This window comes from Cucumis sativus, chromosome 4 (assembly GCF_000004075.3).
Source record: "Cucumis sativus cultivar 9930 chromosome 4, Cucumber_9930_V3, whole genome shotgun sequence".
Lineage (NCBI taxonomy): Eukaryota > Viridiplantae > Streptophyta > Magnoliopsida > Cucurbitales > Cucurbitaceae > Cucumis > Cucumis sativus.
This window is the reverse complement of record NC_026658.2, coordinates 12,425,582-12,443,886: the sequence shown is the minus strand read 5'-3', so window position 1 is coordinate 12,443,886 and position 18,305 is coordinate 12,425,582. Positions and strand designations below refer to the sequence as shown.

Sequence of the window (18,305 nt, the reverse complement as noted above, 5' to 3'; positions counted from 1 at the left end):
AGAATCCTAACATACTTCTCCATTACAATGTGGCTTTCTGGAAGAGTGCCAAATCTTGGATCCTATTTTAATAGCAAAAGAAACTGTGGAGGTATATAGTATCGAAAAAAGAAAAGATGGATCATTAATTAGACCTTGAAAAGGCCTTTAACAGAGTGGATTGGAAATTTTAGAAAATGTAATGCAAAAGAAGATCTTCGACGTAGGATATTGTGTTATATTGGCCAGCCTTTACAGCATCCCCACTTTGAAGTCTTTGATGATCAGGACTTTCGGATCAGCCCTCTCTTCAAACAGTTTTTGCTCAACCAATCAAGGCTTATTCTTCTTTGTTCTCAGCATGCTGCCTTTGATTATGATTTTGCTTTGGAAAGATTCTTTTTATCATTTTGTTTGTCTTTGTTTTTGTGGCTTTTTGTTTTGATCTTGTGTTGTCGCTTTTTGGATGTTTTGAGGGCACTAAGGGGGTGTCAACCTAGTTTGAGTGCCCGGATGCGCCTGTTGATCTTCCCTCTCCCTTTTGCTCTTTGTATAATCCTCATGTACATTGAGCTTTGTCTCTTTCTTTATATTAATAATAGTGAGACTCGTATCCTTTTTAAAAAAAGAAAGAAAATTCAATTATATATCACCAACACTCTCCTCACTTGTGGGCTTGAAATATTTGAAAGGCCCAACAACTGGAAATGGATTTTAATTGGGGAGGAAACGACAATGCGAGGCTTGAACACAAGACCTTCTTGGACCACCTGCTCGGATACCATATTGAAAGGGAGACAAACAAACACACAACTTTACGTGGAAACCTGTGTACCAGGAGAAAAACCACTATATTTTTCTTCTTATTATTTTCTGATGAAAAATACAATAGGTACAAGGGAGAATAAATAGAATATACAGAGGAATAAAAAAGGAAAATATTTAGGAATTAGAAAAATATTCCCATAAACTTTTCATAAATATTCTAAGATTCTAACAATAAAAAGTTCTATTTATTCCAAATTGTGACTGCTCTAATGTGCAGTTGTTTTCTGATTCAGATGATTGAGGAGCTTGGTAGTTCTCTCACTGCTGATGGGAGTAGAAGACTCATGTCATTACAGGAAAAGTGCGGAAAACTCTAAATTTTTGTATTGCTCTCTTTTTAGGGTTAGTCTTGGATCCTTAGACGAACACTTTCTATGTGTCCTTTTGGCCTTTGAATACGATAACCATCTCATTTGCACCAAAGTTAGCGATTCCATGCACACAAGGCCTTTGTCGTTATTCTTCCATTACCTCGTAGTTGTGCTTAGGCTGGAAATTTTGTGAACCTTCTAGATCTAAAAGGGCATAGTTTCTTATTCTACTGCCTGTTTACTTTTAGTTAAACATCAAAATCAATTCTTATGTTTGAGTTGGATTGTATCATGCTCTTCCTTTTCAGTTGTTTCTATCGTGATGGTGGGTATGGTTGTTAAGACAACCATTAGGCTAATTTGGGTTTCAGGCTTACTTTTCCCATTTTACGTGTAAAATGGCTCAAGCTCACTAATGAAAGATATTTGTTGGCTAGCTAGTGTTTTTATCCTCGATTTCCTTCTTCCGCTAATACATTATGTTATGGAATTTGTTAGATACCTAGATTAGTATAGGGTTGGGTATAAGGGTAATTGGATATTTAGGAAGTTACTAGTAGTTATTGTGTAAGTGTGGTTACTAGTAGTTATTATGTAAGTGTGGTAACTAGGGTGGTTACATGTTATTATAAATGGAGGGAGGGTAAGTGGGGAGAATTTGGGGAGTGATATAAGGCTTGGGTGAGAGTACTCAAGAGGAGGGTTCCAAGTGCTTTATACTTGGTTTTATCTTGTATTTTCTATAGTTACATTATAATAAATTCAGATCTTGTTATTGTTAGGAAGTATATGTCTCCAATATTATTTAAATACAGTAGAAGAATTAAAAAGGGTAATATTGACCCACACGAGAATATAGGAGAGATTATAGGAGGAGAGAATATCGGAGGAGATCTTTCCCATTAGTTTGTTAGTAAAGCAAAATAAAAGGGAGGAAAGAGGAGGGAGAAGGGGACAAAATATTCCAAAGAAGTAGAGGTTGCCGTCTTTCGTGCTCGGGAGAAGTAGAGGGCCCAAGTCAAGTTCTTTTTATTGTTTGTTTTGGTCATTTTCATGGTTGCGGTTTGTTCTTAGTTTTTCTTGTTCTTTGTTGTGATCCTCACTAGAGTGTGCCTTTAGGAAGTAGATGTGAGTGATTTTTTATTCTCTATACTGTAATTCGTTGAGGTAATTCAATAAAGTAAGATACACTTGCCGTATATTTACAGTATCTTAACAAATTGGTATCAGAGCATTATTACTTGGGAGAATGATAGAGCAGCACAAAAACGGACCGAAGAGAAGTTGGAGACCTCTGATAAGGAAATCTCGGGGATACAAGTGGAGTTACACAAGTTGCTGGCAATTGAAGAAAACTTGTTATGCTTGCCAAAAGCATCAAAGACTGGTCATCTAGTTGGAAAAACAAGAACGGTTGCTAAATGCATCGAAGGAATAGCAGAAGGATAATTCGACAATCTCTGGAAGAATGGAAGGATTGTCGAGCAAAGGACCAACGATTGAGAGTATCATCGAAGGTGGAGGTAAGACATTGAAGGAAATCAAGGTAGAAGGTAAACAAACAAGTTTGAAAGGGATGAAAACTCGAACGATCATAGCAAATTCAAGAAGGTTGAAATGCCTGTGTTCAGTGGCACTGATCTGGATTGTGTTTATTTAGAACGGATTGGAATTTTCAGGTCCATAAATCGATGGATTCCAAGAAGTTGCTGAATCCATAGAAGAATCGAGGAAAACGTGATTGCAACGGTTATACAACGAAGGTGAAGAGGATGGCAAAGAGTGACCAAGAAGAAACTATAGAGGAAGGTCGACGAGGATTACCTGTGAGGCTCGAAATGAAGACTCGGTGAAGAAAAATTTGTTGCTCAAAGAAACACAAAATGGCTGGTTGCAATGGAGAAAGAAGAAGCCGACAGTTACCGTTCTACAGAGGCTCGAGAAGGTGGTCTGGAATAGGGGTGAATCATGTGACGAGGAAGAAGTTGCTGCACACATGATGGTGCCAATGATGTGGTAGAAATTGATAGGAAAGAGGATTAGGACAAAAGAACAATCTTGGGTTTTACTATTTCAAGTGGGCTTCAACTTACTCTAAATGAGCTTCAACTTATTCTAAATAAAACATTGGGGGCACATCATTTTGTAGATGAAGTGGGTGGAGAGTTCCAAAAATAAGAGGGAAGAAAAACGTGTATGTAGGTGTAAAACCCCGAACTCTAAGTTATTTGATTTTTAACCAGATTGCTCTATTTTTAGGATTTTAAATTTTGTTGAGTGTTATTTTATTTCTTTAGGCTTGGGAAGAGAAATTTGATTATTTGGAAAAGAAAAGAAGTGAAGGATGAAAATGTAATAATAATAATAATAATAATATAATGTTATTATTAATTAATAATTTAAAAAGAAAAGAAATTAAAATTTCTCTCTCTTCCTCTCTCTCTCACGTGACCCTTCCCATCTCCTTCCTTATTTTTTTTTTCTTCCTCTTCTTCTCCTACTTCATTCCCATACCCTAGCCTCCATAGCCTCCCTCGTCTTTCTTTTTCTTTTCCTTTTCTTTTCTTTTCAGATCTGCAGCCGACCGCCGATCGCCTCGGTCGTCATCGTCGGCGCTGCGTGACCCTCTGCCCAGCGACGTGTGATCCTCTGCCCAGCCCTCCTCGTGCCCTTGTTTTCCAGCCGTCGCGTGACCCCTGCCTTCCAGCTGTGTGTTCCAAGTCGCCCCATACTCCAATCTTTCTTGCAATCTTGTTTCGTTTGGTTCGTGCGTCGTGGCCTCTATTTCATCGTAAACTGACAAAGTGGTTGGTAAAAAAAAAAATAATAATAATAAGTTGTGGGTTCGTAGTTGTTCATATTAATCCAAGTATTATTGTTGGGTAATTGTTCAATTGTTGTTCAATCATTTAAGGTATTGAAGGTAGCGCTTAAATCCCTTGAACGCACAACACATTTTAGATCTTGGTTGAAGTTCGATTTCGCTAATACTCAAGTAAGTGTAGGAGTTTCATTGAGGGAAATTGAATTAGAGAAAGTTTATGAAAATAATCGAATTTCTTATGGTTATGCTTAGGATATTTTTCGTGGACCTTAGTTGATTAAGGAGCTTCCCTAACTCGAGGTAAGGGACTTTCTATTGGACTCACCTAAAGTTTTTGAGTTGTGTTGGATTGTATGGATGATGATTAAGATGTACACGTTTGGTTGCAGACTAAATGTTTAGTGTATGTTGTATTTGACTGGAAACATATATATATATACATTGATGTGTGAATTGATGTGGATTGCCGAAAGTATACATGTGAATGACTGAAATTATGCTTATGTGTACATGATGATATTAATAGATTGTGATGTATAAAGATTTGGATGTGAACTAGTGAATTTGTTTCGGTTGGATGTGGATTATACTGAACTGTGGTTTGCGATGGTAAAAATGAGGGGTGTTGTGACTTTGTGGTTTACTTGACGGATGTATTAAAATGTTATCAACGACCTTCGAACTTAAGTGAGATAGGTTGACTGTTAGAATGTTGAGTGAAAGAACTTTATATTTTGAAGTAACTGAAAGATGTCATAAATTACCGTAAAGATGGTTAGAATGGATTGAGGGGAAAAATTGTTAGTTTTAGTAGGATGTATGCCTTGTAGGTGTCCTACGGGATCACCAATTTTATGCGACCTTCGGGAGCATTAGACTGATATGTGTTTCTGCAGAACACTAGACTGAAATGTACGTCTCTCGGGGCGTTAGACTAAAATGTGCATCCTACGAGATCATAAGACTGCGACTGTACAGAGTGTCCCAATAGAATGTTAACAATTTCCCCTGACGGGACGAGTAAAGGGTCTCTTACTGGGTATTTTTATACTCACCCTCCTTATGTTTAATTTTTCAGGCAAAGGTAATAAAGGCGGCAAACCGGCGAGGGGCAGGAAGGAAGCATGACCGCCACAGGGGACACTTTAAAATTTTGCTTCCGCTTAGTGATTTATAGTATTATTTGTATTCGAACGTGAGACTGTTTAGAAAATTTTGAGGTTTTAAAGTATTCAAAGATTTGAAACTTTTTAGTTTTAAATTTTCACGTGAATTTTAGTAATTTAAAACTGGGGCCCAAACAAACAAAATAAATTTTGTTCTTTTGAGGTTTTAAATTTTAATTAAACTCGGTCTTTTGTCAAAATTAACGATTTTGACATAGTTAGAAAAGTCGGGTCGTTACAGTTGGTATCAGAGACCAAGTTTTAGTTCTGTAGACTGACTTACGATGTAAGTCTATGTTTTGTGTCCCTATGGCTAACGCGACCCTTCGTCTCTCGTCAGGTATGCTTTATGCTTATATGTATGGTTTATTTGCATGACTTTGCCTAAATTAAACTAGATTGCACGATGATTAAGATTTGCTTTATGCTTATGATTAAGACTTTTTAAAAAAGGAGTTGTTGGTGGATAATAGGAATTATGCCGCCAAAGAGGTGTTCGTAGAGGAGGTCGTAGAGGCCGGGGTAGAGGAGCAGGTCTTAATCAACCTACTGAGGGTCAAGCTGAACAGCGAATTCCTGCTGCACCCGTGACTCACGTTGAGTTGTTGCACTGTTTGCTCACATGGAGCAGAGGTTCACGGAGCTTATGACGGCTATAGCTCAGAACCAGCAGGTACCTGCAGTTCCACCTGCACCAGTTGTTTCGCCTGCACCGGTGGTTCCCCTGTACCAGCAGCTCCACCTGCACCAGCAGCCCCTCTTGCACAAGGATTGGCTGCACAACAGCCACAGATACAACCGAACCAGCTTTCTACTCAGGCGAAACATTTGAGAGACTTTAGGAAATATGACCCTCAGACGTTTGATGGGTCACTGGAGGATCCTACTAAAGCTGAGTTGTGGTTGTCCTCTGTGGAAACCATATTTAATTACATGAGATGTCCAGAGGAGCATAGGGTTCAGTGTGCTGCTTTTCTTCTGAGGGACAGAGGTATTATTTGGTGGAGGACTACGATGTGTATGTTAGGTGGAGATGTGAGACAGATCACTTGGGATCAGTTTAAAGACTGCTTCTATACCAAGTTTTTCTCGGCTAACCTTAGAGACGCCAAAAGCCAGGAGTTCTTGGAATTGAAGCAAGGACACATGACAGTTGAGGAGTATGACCAGGAGTTTGATATGCTGTCGCGCTTTGCCCCTGAATTTGTTGGTAATGAGCAGGCTAGAGCTGAAAGGTTTGTCAAAGGATTGAGAGATGAGATTAGAGGCTTTGTGCGAGCACTAAAGCCACTACCCAGGCTGAAGCGCTGCGTCTGGCAGTGGATATGAGTATTGGGAAGGACGAAATTCAGGCAAGGAGTTCTGATAAGGGAACGTCGTCTAGTCAGAAGAGGAAAGCAGAGCAGAGAATTGTGGGAGTTCCTCAGAGGAACTTGAGATCAGGCGATCCTTTTCGCAGTTTCCAGCAGAGTTCTGGTGGGGCAGGAGACACTACTAGAGAGAAGCCACTATGCAATACGTGTGGGAAACGCCACCTGGGTCATTGTTTGATGGGAACGAGAGTCTGTTATAAGTGCAAGCAAGAGGGACACATGGCTGATCGATGTCCCTTGAGATCTACTGGGGCTGGACAGAGCAGTGAGGGAGCGAGACCTCCACAACGGGTACAATCTTTGCCACTAGTAGATCAGAAGCAGAGAAGGTCGGCATAGTGGTGACAGGTACACTACCAGTGTTAGGGCATTTTGCCTTAACCTTGTTTGACTCAGGGTCTTCTCATTGATTTATTTCATCGCTTTTTGTGACGCATGCATGCTTAGAGGTGGAACCCTTAGATTATGTCTTGTCAGTGTCTACACCGTCTGGAGAAATTATGTTGTCTAAGGAAAAGATTAAAGCATGTAAAATTGAGATAGCTGGTCGTGTGCTGGACGTAACCTTGTTAGTATTAGATATGCGTGACTTTGATGTAATTTTAGACATGGATTGGCTAGCTACTAATCATGCTAGCATTGATTGTTCTCGTAAGGAGGTTGTGTTCAGTCCCCCTACCGAATCTAGCTTTAAATTCAAAGGGGGAGGAACAGTAGTACTGCCTAAAGTAAGCAAGTGTGGTGGATACTAGGGAAGATGAGACTTCTTTAACTTCAGAACCTGTGGTAAGAGAATACCCAGAGGTGTTTCTAGAAGATCTTCCAGGACTTCTGCCACATAGGGAGATTGATTTTGCCATTGAGTTGGAGCCAGACACTACTCCCATTTCTAGAGCCCCTTATAGGATGGCTCTTGCCGAGTTGAAAGAACTGAAGGTACAGTTACAGGAGTTGCTTGACAAAGGTTTTATTCGACCTAGTGTGTCGCCTTGGGGTGCACCAGTATTGTTTGTGAAGAAGAAGGATGGGTCGATGCGTCTTTGCATTGACTATAGAGAGTTGAATAAAGTAACAATCAAGAACATATATCCTTTACCCAGAATCGATGATTTGTTCGATCAGTTACAGGGAGCCACAGTGTTCTCTAAGATTGACTTACGGTCAGGTTATCACCAGTTGAGGATTAGAGACAGTGATATTCCTAAGACTGCATTTCGTTCGAGGTATGGACATTATGAATTCATAGTAATGTCTTTTGGTTTGACTAATGCACCTGCAGTATTTATGAATTTGATGAACATGGTGTTTAAGGATTTCTTAGACACTTTTGTGATAGTCTTCATTGATGATATTTTGGTTTATTCCAAGACTGAGGCCGAACATGAGGAACATTTACATAAAGTGTTAGAGACTCTTCGAGTCAATAAACTTTATGCTAAATTCTCTAAGCGAATTTTGGTTGAAGCAGGTGGCTTTTCTTGGTCATGTGGTTTCCAGTGAGGGAGTTTCTGTAGATCCTGCAAATATTGAAGCGGTTACCAATTGGTCTCGACCCTCTACAGTTAGTGAGGTTCGTAGTTTTTTGGGTTTAGCAGGGTACTACCGGAGGTTTGTAGAGAATTTTTCACGTTTGGCTACTCCCTTGACTCAGTTGACCCAGAAGGGAACTCCTTTTGCTTGGAGCCCAACTTGTGAAGATAGTTTTCAGAACCTTAAGCAAAGGTTAGTTACTGGACCGGTCCTTACAGTACCAGATGGATCCGGAAGTTTTGTGATTTACAGTGATGCTTCCAAGAAAGGACTGGGTTGTGTTTTGATGCAGCAAGGTAAGGTGGTTGCTTATGCCTCTCGTCAGTTGAAGAGTCACGAGCAGAACTACCCCACACATGATTTGGAGTTGGCAGCAATTGTTTTTGCACTGAAGATATGGAGACATTATTTGTATGATGAAAAGATACAAATCTTTACTGACCATAAGAGCCTGAAGTACTTCTTCACTCAGAAGGAGTTGAATATGAGACAGCGAAGGTGGCTCGAGTTGTTACAGGATTATGACTGCGAGATATTGTACCATCCTGGTAAGGCGAATGTGGTGGCTGATGCTCTTAGTAGAAAAGTATCACATTCGGCAGCACTCATTACTAGACAGGTACCGTTACATCGAGACTTGGAGAGAGCTGAGATTGCAGTATCTGTGGGGAGAGTCACCTCACAGTTAGCTCAATTAACGGTGCAACCAACTCTGAGGCAGAAGATTATTGATGCTCAGAGTAGTGATCCTTATTTGATGGAGAGACGTCGCCTCGTTGGAACAGGGCAGACTGATGAGTTCTCCATATCCTCTACTGGTGGATTGATGTTGAGAGACGTTTGTGTGTGCCAGCGAACAGTGCAGTTAAGATTTGACTTACTAGATGAAGCCCATAATTCCCCATTTTCCATGCATCCTGGTAGCACAAAAAATGTATCAGGATCTAAAACGATTTTATTGGTGGCGGAATATGAAAGTCGGGTCGTTACAGTAGGTGGGTCCTAGGAATGAAACCGGGGCAGTATGATTTTTGGTCTTGACGCAACACTTTTGATTATGGCCTAGCCCACTAGAGATGAAGAGTTTGAAAATTAAACACTTGTTGGTGATATGCAAAGGGTTAACTAAGACAATGTGTTTTGGAAAAGGAAAATTCAAGTACATTGGGCTGCTTTGTGGGCTGCAGTCAATGGACCTTATTGGAATCGAGATTTTTTCAAAGCCGAAGGGGAGGATTTCTTTTTCAACATTGAAGAGCAGAATGCTGGGGATTGTTTGCAATTACAAAGAGAAAAAAAGAGAAAGGGGCCTTGATCATGTTTGTAAGCACACCTTGAGGACAAGGTTTTTTGAAGGATCGGGTAATGTTAGATACCTAGATTAGTATAAGGTTAGGGGTATAAGGGTAATTAGATATTTAGAAAGTTACTAGTAGTTATTATGTAAGTGGTGGTTACATCTTATTATAAATGGAGGGAGGGTAATGAGGGGAGAATTCTGGGGAGTGATCTAGGGCTTGGTGAGTGTACTCAAGAGGGAGGTTCCAAGTGCCTTATACTTGGTTTTATCTTGTATTTTCTTATAGTTCATTATAATAAATTAAGATCTTGTTCTTGTTAGGAAGTATCCTAACAGAATTCCTCTAGAAGGTCCCATGTTAGCGAATGATAATCTGCGTTAAGTGTGTATTGTAGGAGTTCTTCTCCCGGGCATCTATGTTTGATATTCTTTACCTTTCAATATATCAAAGCCAAGGATTCTTTTGCATTTCTCTATGCTTTTTCTTACCTATTTATGCTTTTTTCAGTTATATTCTTTACCTTTCAATATGTGAAATGTTGAACTTTAGTAGTGTGGAGAGTGGAACGTAATATCTTACCTTTTATATTAGTAAACTTGATTTTAAGCAATGTGTTTTTGAAGATTTTATGTTGTAGAATGTTTTTTATTCTTCAAGCTACTGTTCTTAACTTTATTTTCTCCTGTTAATGTTCTCAATGATTATCGAGCATATGCATTACCATGTGGCTTCAAGCATATCAGTGTGCTCTTGCTCATAATTTTTACTATATCTTGTTACTAAAATTGCAAGTTAATTGCAAATTACTCAGAGCTTGGATTGTCTCCTCCAGTTGGTTAAAGGAAAGCTACCAGGAAGGCATATTTGTTGGTAAGTTCGAATGGCTTGCTAGTATCAAAGCGTAATGTATTTTCTTCCACTTATGTTTTTCATCCTACCTAATTTTTGTGATTGATTAATTCCTTATGATCTGCAGACGAGTTGCCTTACATACTAAATGATGATGACTACATATCGAAGTATCGAGCCAGCTTAAAAGCTGCAGTTCTCAGGGCAAAAGCATGTCCTGGAGTTTTATTTGAAGGGTATGATATTTGCATATCAGCTCACGCTCAACCACCACCTAAAACTCTATCCCTGATAGTCAAGTCAGCCGGTGGAAATGTAAGTTCTCTGTTATTATACAAATCTCGAGTACTAGGTTTGGTTCTCTATATTACATATACAACCACTATAATATGGCTATCATCCCATCTAATGAAGACGTGAAGTTCTCAACAAACAAGCACGTATACAAATTCTAGACATGGGTCAATAAATCATAGACATGGTGACGTGTCATTTTTTTTAAAAAAAATATAGGATAGTGCTAGAACAAAGTTTTAATATATATAATTTATAAAGTATGTATCATATTTATATAGAAATTCAAAGTCAATAAGTTTATGTATTTATATGCTTAAAACTAAGCTTGTCCTTCACTCAAAACTTATTCAAAGCCAAGAGTTTAATATTGTGTGTGACCAATCTTGACCTTTATTGCATTGGAATACTTGTTGTCTAACACATCTACTGTACTAACTAGTGTTCAACACGTGTTCTCTGAGTGTTCCATACATATGGCCATCTCCATGTTTCTTTAATTATCAAATTTGTTCAAGTTTTTAATTGTCTCTAGATCGAAATCTGGAGTTATTTTTTGTGATTTGGTGTACAAATACATACATCCATGTTTCTAATTATGATTAGATTGTTTTCTGGTCGTAACATTTTATTGTTTAGCTTGTCTTTGATCTTGAACTTACTATTATGTTGATTTAAATTCCATTTTAGCCTTAGAACTTTCAAAACATCCATTTTAGTCATCGAGCTTCCAAAACGTAGCCAACTAACGGTTTTTGTAACGACTCAACTTTTTACCTAAGTCGAGGTCATTAACATTTGACAAAAGACCTTGGTTAATTAAAATTTCAAACCTCAAAAGAACAAAATTTATTTTGTTTGTTTGGGCCCAGTTTTAAATTACTAAAATCCACATTAAAATTTAAAACTAAAAAGTTTCAAATCTTTGAATACTTTAAAACCTCATAATTTTCTAAACAGTCTCACGTTCGAATACAAATAATACTATAAATCACTAAGCGGAAGCAAAATTTTAAAGAGTCCCCTGTGGCGGTCACGCTTCCTTCCTGCCCTCGCCGGTTTGTAAGTTTAAAATAGTTTAAAAGTTGAGAAATTAAATTTGTAGTTGAAAAAGTTGGAGTAAATAGTTTGTGTTAAGTCGGGTTGTGATATTTTATTTATTTATTTTAATAATAGAAGAGAGGGAGACGAAAACTGCTAACTGAAGGGAGAAGAAGCGGTGGCTGACTTTGTATATTTCTCCTTTCTTTTAAATTTGAGAAAATTTCTTTGCAATTCACTTTGAAAAGGAAATGAATATTTCTCCCTCAGACTTATCTCTCTCTTCTTTTCAATTTATTTTCAATTTTTCTGTGTGCTTCTCACAGTGTATGCATAATCTCTCTTTCATTTTGATCTTCATCTCCATTTCAAATATCTCCCACACAAAGAACAAAGAAATGAGTAAAGTAACTGAGAGAGCATTTTGTTTTTCCCTTCATATGGTTGGTTACTTTTTGTCAATTAAATGAAAAGTGAAGAATAAGATAAGATTTTCTTTACCCATTTGCCATCATCATCAAAGCTATTTACCTCATTTTTGTTCACACACACAACTTCATTTTGTTGGATTACACTCATTTGAGAAAATAGCAAAATTTTATTAGAAGAATAGCAAACATGAGCATTTCACGTGTTTTGAATTTTCATTAACCCTAAAATCCCTCGCCTGCTTTTTAGTTAAACTGTAACTAATTTTGAAATATGCAAAATTTTAGCATAAATATTGATTTTCTCCTACATTATCTTAACACACTTTTTTTTCTCCAAATATTGGATTTGTATCAAATCTTTATTTTCAAATTTTACTTTATCCAAATTTTCATTTTTCAAAATTTCATCGTTATTCTACTTTTTTTTTTATTTCATATATATATATTTATAATATTTAATCTTATTTTTTCTCTTTTCCTATTCATCTTCTTCCTTTCTCTTCCTCTTCAACCTACGGCCACACCACCATCTCTTTTCTTCCTTCTCTTTTCCTTCTCCAATCAACTTCACCACCGTCTTCCACCTACACCGAACGTCAAGCAAATTTTGTCCTATCGTCGCATCACCGTTAGCCCGAGTCACTCCGGTTCGTCACGCCATGTATGTTTAGATCTGAATTGTTGGTTATTTGTTGCACCGATCCGTCTCCGTTAGAATTTGATTCTCCACAATTTGGGTAAGTTATGGAATTTACATATAGAGTGAATTGAATGGATTAAATTGTTTGTGGAAGTGATTGATTTCTCTTCAATTATGTTTAGGTCGGTTCGTTGCACTTTAGTTTGAAAAAGAAGCTTAAGTAAGGTTATAAGGTAAGGATTCTCTACTACTGGACTCACCTATAGTTTTGAATTGTGCTGTCTGTATAGTTACCTCCGATTGAGTAAAGATGTTGAAACGATATATACACGTATGGATGTAGACTTGGTGTTGAATGTATACTGTGAATGACTGAAAAAATATATATATACATGGATTGATGTAGACTTGATGTTGAATGCATATTGTGATTGTCTGGGAATATATATATATATATGTATGGATGTAGACAGGACGACAATTGTAGATTGTGTTTGTATGGAATGTGGATGTGAACTTGTGATTGTCGTTTAGATTGGGTGTAGGTTATACTAAAGTATGGTTGTGTACTGTGAATTGAGGGGTGTTATGACTATATAGTTTGATTGACTGATGTATTGATATGTTACTGGCGGACATTGGGCTAAAGTGAGATAGGTTGACTATTAGGGTGTTAAGTGAAAGGATTATATGTTGAAGTAGCTGGATTGTACTATGAATAGTGTTAAGATGTTTAGAATGGATTGAGGGGAAAATTGTTAGATTTCTATTGGGTAGTTACCTTGCAGGTGTCCTACGGGATCACCACCTGATATGTCATCCTTCGATAGCACTAGACTGATATGTGCATCCTTCGGGAGCATTAGACTGATATGTGTTTCTGCGAAACACTAGACTGATTTATGCGTCCTTTGAGGCGTTAGACTGATTATGTGTATCCTACGGGATCACAAGACTGTGACTGTGCAGGGTACCCCAATAGGAAGTTAACAGTTTCTTTTTCCCCTAACGGGACCAATAGCGGGTCTCTTATTGGGTATGTTTATACTCATCCTTTCATGTTTAACTATTTCAGGCAAAGGTAACAAAGGAGGTAGACCAACGAGGGACAAGAAGGAGACGTTATTGCCATAAGGGAATGTCCTTCAAATGCTTCCGCTTTATGTTTCTTGTTTTTCCTTTGTATATGAGGTTTTTTAAAAATTTTGTGATGGAACTGAGTTTACGAACTGTTGTTTTGTAAATAGTACTTTTAAAGTTTTGGTTATTTGAAATAGGGCCCAAACTTAAGTTTGTTTTCTTTGATCGTATGATTTCAAGTGAATTTTACTATATTTTGTGTCAATCAAGGTCTCTTTGTCAAAATTAATGACTTCAACTTAGTTAGAAAAGTTGGGTCGTTACAACAAATTTTAAGTATTAATGTAAGAATTATGTACTTCATTATAAAGTCGATAGTTTAAAGTTTTTGACGATAATTTACATGGAATTACACGATCAGTTACCACTATCAATAGAATCACTTACAAATATTAACACGATCGTGTACCGATAACAAGACGATTGTTTACACTATTCAATACGATCACCAATATCATATGATCGTGTACCCATGTCAACACGATAATTTATTTTAATCAATATTATCATTTACCGTTGTTAAATGGTCGTTTATCACGGTTAATAGGATCGTTTAATGTATATTATTTCATTGCACGATCGTTTACTTATTCTTGCATTGTGTTTAGTATTATCATTTTGTACATTTTATTCTTTTATTCAGTAATAAATGTATATCTATGTCTATCTATTTCTTTCTATCACAATTAAATACTTAATTTTATTTTATTTATTTTTTTTACAGATTATAATGTCTTTTCCTATTGTTGTTTTTTATGGAGGTCAATGGAATGGATGTAATATTTATGAGAATTACTTAGTTGCTGAAATTTTGGTAGTGTCCGAGTCAGCTTTAATTCTCTAGTTGATTTAATATGTGAACAGATTCAATTGGATGGATAAGTAGAATTATCTGTTTTACTTGATTTTGGTAAAAGCAAGGTCCAACTGTGGTGCCAGTAAAGAAAGACAATGATGTGGCTTGGTATTTATCTTTTGCTAAAGATGCAACTAATACATCCATTAGTTGCTCATGTAACTGTTAATTTTTTTAGAAGGTTCTAGTAGTTTTAGAATTGATATGTCATTGATGTAGGTTCTTCTTCTTATGTTTCAAATGATGAAATTATAAGAGACATCTCATATCATGGTGATTTGAAGGAAAATAGTTTATTTGAAAGTAAAGAAGTGCTTTCAAAGTGTTTTGGCATAATAGAAGTGAATAACAACTTTCAATTTAGAACTACAATATCAAATTTGAGGTCTCTTGAATTTAGATGCCTACTAGAAGAGTGCAAATGGTTTATTAGGACATCTCGTTATAAGAAGAGCGAGTTGTGGATGCTATGAAAATACATTTATGAACATGACTGTTCATTGTATACTAGTTGTCACATGCAAGCTTCTTCAACAGTAATTGACAGTTGCTTGATAGATGAGTTCAGGTTCATGTCTACTAATCGTTTCATTCCAAAAGCAATTGTGCATAAGGCATGTACAAATCTTGGAGTTAATATAAGTTAGCAGAAGGCTTGGAGGGCAAAAGAACATATAGTAAAGATATTAAAAGGTGACACAGTTAAATCATACATGTTGATTCCAAGGTTCTTTGATAAATTGGTTGAATCTATCTCAGGTATAATGAGTTTCATATATAGAATGATGACATCAAATTGTGTAGACAGTGTAAATTTATTTTTTAAAGATCTTAGAGAACTACCTGTAGCTACCATGCTTAGTTCAATTAGAGATGTATTGCAAAAGTGGTTTGATGAAAGAAGTAAAGCTACTTTTACAATGAAGAGTTGTTTGACTTCTTGGGCTGAGAACGTGTTGCATTTAGAATAACATGAAAAGTCAAGAATTTTATTGGTAAGGTTTTTTTTTTTTTTTAATGTTTGTATCTCAGGTATTTATAAATAGACTGCTATTTTTGTCCATTCGATAGAGAAATAGGACAATTTATGTGTGCTTGTTTTAGATAGATAGAGATAGATAGCTATTAATGTCTATTTGTCTCTATTTGTGCATGTTTTTTTTTAATTTTTCTATATTTGTTTTATGTATTAGGTTGATCCAATTAGTATGACTAAATACAAAGTAATGGATGATACAAAATGATAATGTGATTTATTTATATTGGTTCTAATTTGAAATATTCAAATTTACTTTGGAAATTAGTATAATTAGTATAATATATAGTCATACATTATAATTGTAACGACCCGACTTTTCTAACTATGTCAAAATCGTTAATTTTGACAAAAGACCGAGTTTAATTAAAATTTAAAACCTCAAAAGAACAAAATTTATTTTGTTGTTTGGGCCCCAGTTTTAAATTACTAAAATTCACATGAAAATTTAAAACTAAAAAGTTTCAAATCTTTGAATACTTTAAAACCTCAAAATTTTCTAAACAGTCTCACGTTCGAATACAAATAATACTATAAATCACTAAGCGGAAGCAAAATTTTAAAGTGTTCCCTGTGGCGGTCATGCTTCCTTCCTGCCCCTCGCCGGTTTGCCGCCTTTATTACCTTTGCCTGAAAAATTAAACATAAGGAGGGTGAGTATAAAAATATCCAGTAAGAGACCCTCGACTGGTCCCCTCCCGTCAGGGGAAAATAAATTGTTAACATTCTATTGGGACACCCTATACAGTCGCAGTCTTGTGATCCCATAGGATGCACATTTCAGTCTAACGCCCCGAGGGACGTACATTTCAGTCTAGTGTTCTGCAGAAACACATATCAGTCTAATTCTCCGAAGGTCGCATAAAAATTGGTGATCCCGTAGGACACCTACAAGGCATACATCCTAGTAAAACTAACAATTTTTCCCCTCAATCCATTCTAACCATATTTACGGTAATTTATGACATCTTTCAGTTACTTCAAAATATAAAGTTCTTTCACTCAACATTCTAACAGTCAACCTATCTCACTTATGTTCGAAGGTCGTTGATAACATTTTAATACATTCGTCAAGTAAACCACAAAGTCACAACACCCCTCATTTTTACCAGCGCAAACCACAGTTCAGTATAATCCACATCCAACCGAATCAAATTCACTAGTTCACATCCAAATCTTTATACAGCACAATCTATTAATATCATCATGTACACATAAGCATAATTTCAGTCATTCACATGTATACTTTCGGCAATCCACATCAATTCACACATCAATTTAATAGAATCCTATGATTTTCTCCTACCCGTCTCCTACTCAATGAAAGAAAAAGAGTTATAAATATGTAGAAGAAAAACAACTTTTCTTAACGAAAATAAAATCGATGATTTTCTTTTCTGCAAAATAGATTGTAACGACCTAATTTTTCGAATTAAGCTGAAGTTATTACTTTAAGACTAGATTCGTCCTTTAACCATAAGACTTTATAATTTAAAAAAATATATTTTTTAACAACATTAAAGAGTTTTTATTCGGGCTCTATTTCAAATAAAATTTTGAAAGTGTAAAAGTATCGATAATAAAGAATGTTCAAGAACATAAAAGTCGTTCAATCATGAAACCCAAAACAGTCTCAATTACTAAAGAAAACCAAATAAAAAAAAATATAAAGTTGAAGCAATTTGAAGGACATTTCCCTATGGCAGTTTCACGGAAAAAGATTAAACATAAAAGGGTGAGTATAAACATACCCAGTACTACTGATCCTGTTAGAAGAAAAATAAAATTGTTAACTTCCTATTGGAGGTGCCCTGCACTTTAAAAGTCTTGTGATCATGTAGGAATACACATAATCAGTCCAATGCCCTAAAGGACACAAATATTAGTCTAGTGCTCTGCAGAAAGCACATATCAGTCTAGTGCTCTCGAAGAATGCACATGTCAGTCTATTGCTCTCGAAGAATGCACATGTCATTCTAGTGCTCTCGAAGAATGCACAACAGGTGGTGATCCCATAGGACACCTGCAAGGCACACTACCCAATCGACAAAGCTAACAATTTTCCCTTAGTCTGTCATAAACATTTAATCAATCCATTCCTAGTATAGTCAAACTACTCCATCATATCATCAATCCAACTTAACACACTTACGTTCAATCTATTCAATCTATCACAAAATCAGTTGATACTATAACAACACACCAGACAGTCAAGATATATATATATATACATAACACCTTTCTCAGTTTACAAATACATTATCCATCGTATCTACTTCTATATCAGTCTGGCATAATATACATTTGTAACGACCCAACTTTTCTAAGTAAGTCGAAGTCATTAATTTCAAACAAAGACCTGAGTTTACACAAAATCTCAATTTCAAATAATTTCAAAGTCTCAAAGAAAGCAAAAATTTATATATGGGCCCTATTTAAAATAACCAACACTTTCAAGAAAGGTTTACCAATTCATGAATGCAGTTCAACTATAAAATTTTCTAAACAATCTCAAGTACTAAAACAAAACACGAGAAACAAAACATTAAGCGGAAGCAAATTAAAATATCCCCTATGGCAATCACGCTTCCTTCCTGCCCCTCGCCGGTTTACCGCCTTTATTACCTTTGCCTGAAAAATTAAACATAAGGAGGGTGAGTATAAAATACCCAGTAAGAGACCCTCTACTGGTCCCGTCAGGGGAAA

At 36.4% G+C, this 18,305-nt stretch overlaps 1 protein-coding gene and 1 long non-coding RNA gene across 3 annotated transcripts; both read left to right on the top strand.

The window, feature by feature from the left end:
- Positions 1-3,624: 3,624 nt before the first annotated feature.
- On the top strand, positions 3,625-4,727 carry LOC116403236. The gene is made up of 3 exons (XR_004215887.1): positions 3,625-3,925; positions 4,033-4,113; positions 4,195-4,727. It is a non-coding gene; the product is annotated as an uncharacterized LOC116403236 (long non-coding RNA).
- A 5,162-nt stretch (positions 4,728-9,889) lies between these two features.
- On the top strand, positions 9,890-12,804 carry LOC116403235 (mediator of DNA damage checkpoint protein 1-like). 2 transcript variants are annotated; one of them, XM_031883830.1, is made up of 3 exons: positions 9,890-10,182; positions 10,289-10,476; positions 12,750-12,804. In XM_031883830.1, the coding sequence occupies exons 1-3, from the start codon at positions 10,035-10,037 to the stop codon at positions 12,789-12,791; spliced, it is 378 nt and encodes a 125-aa protein (XP_031739690.1). In that variant the 5' UTR covers positions 9,890-10,034; the 3' UTR covers positions 12,792-12,804. The 2 variants fall into 2 exon arrangements, with proteins under 2 accessions (XP_031739690.1, XP_031739689.1); XM_031883829.1 differs by lacking the exon at positions 12,750-12,804 and having other exon boundaries at positions 9,894-10,182; positions 10,289-11,186.
- Positions 12,805-18,305: the final 5,501 nt, after the last annotated feature.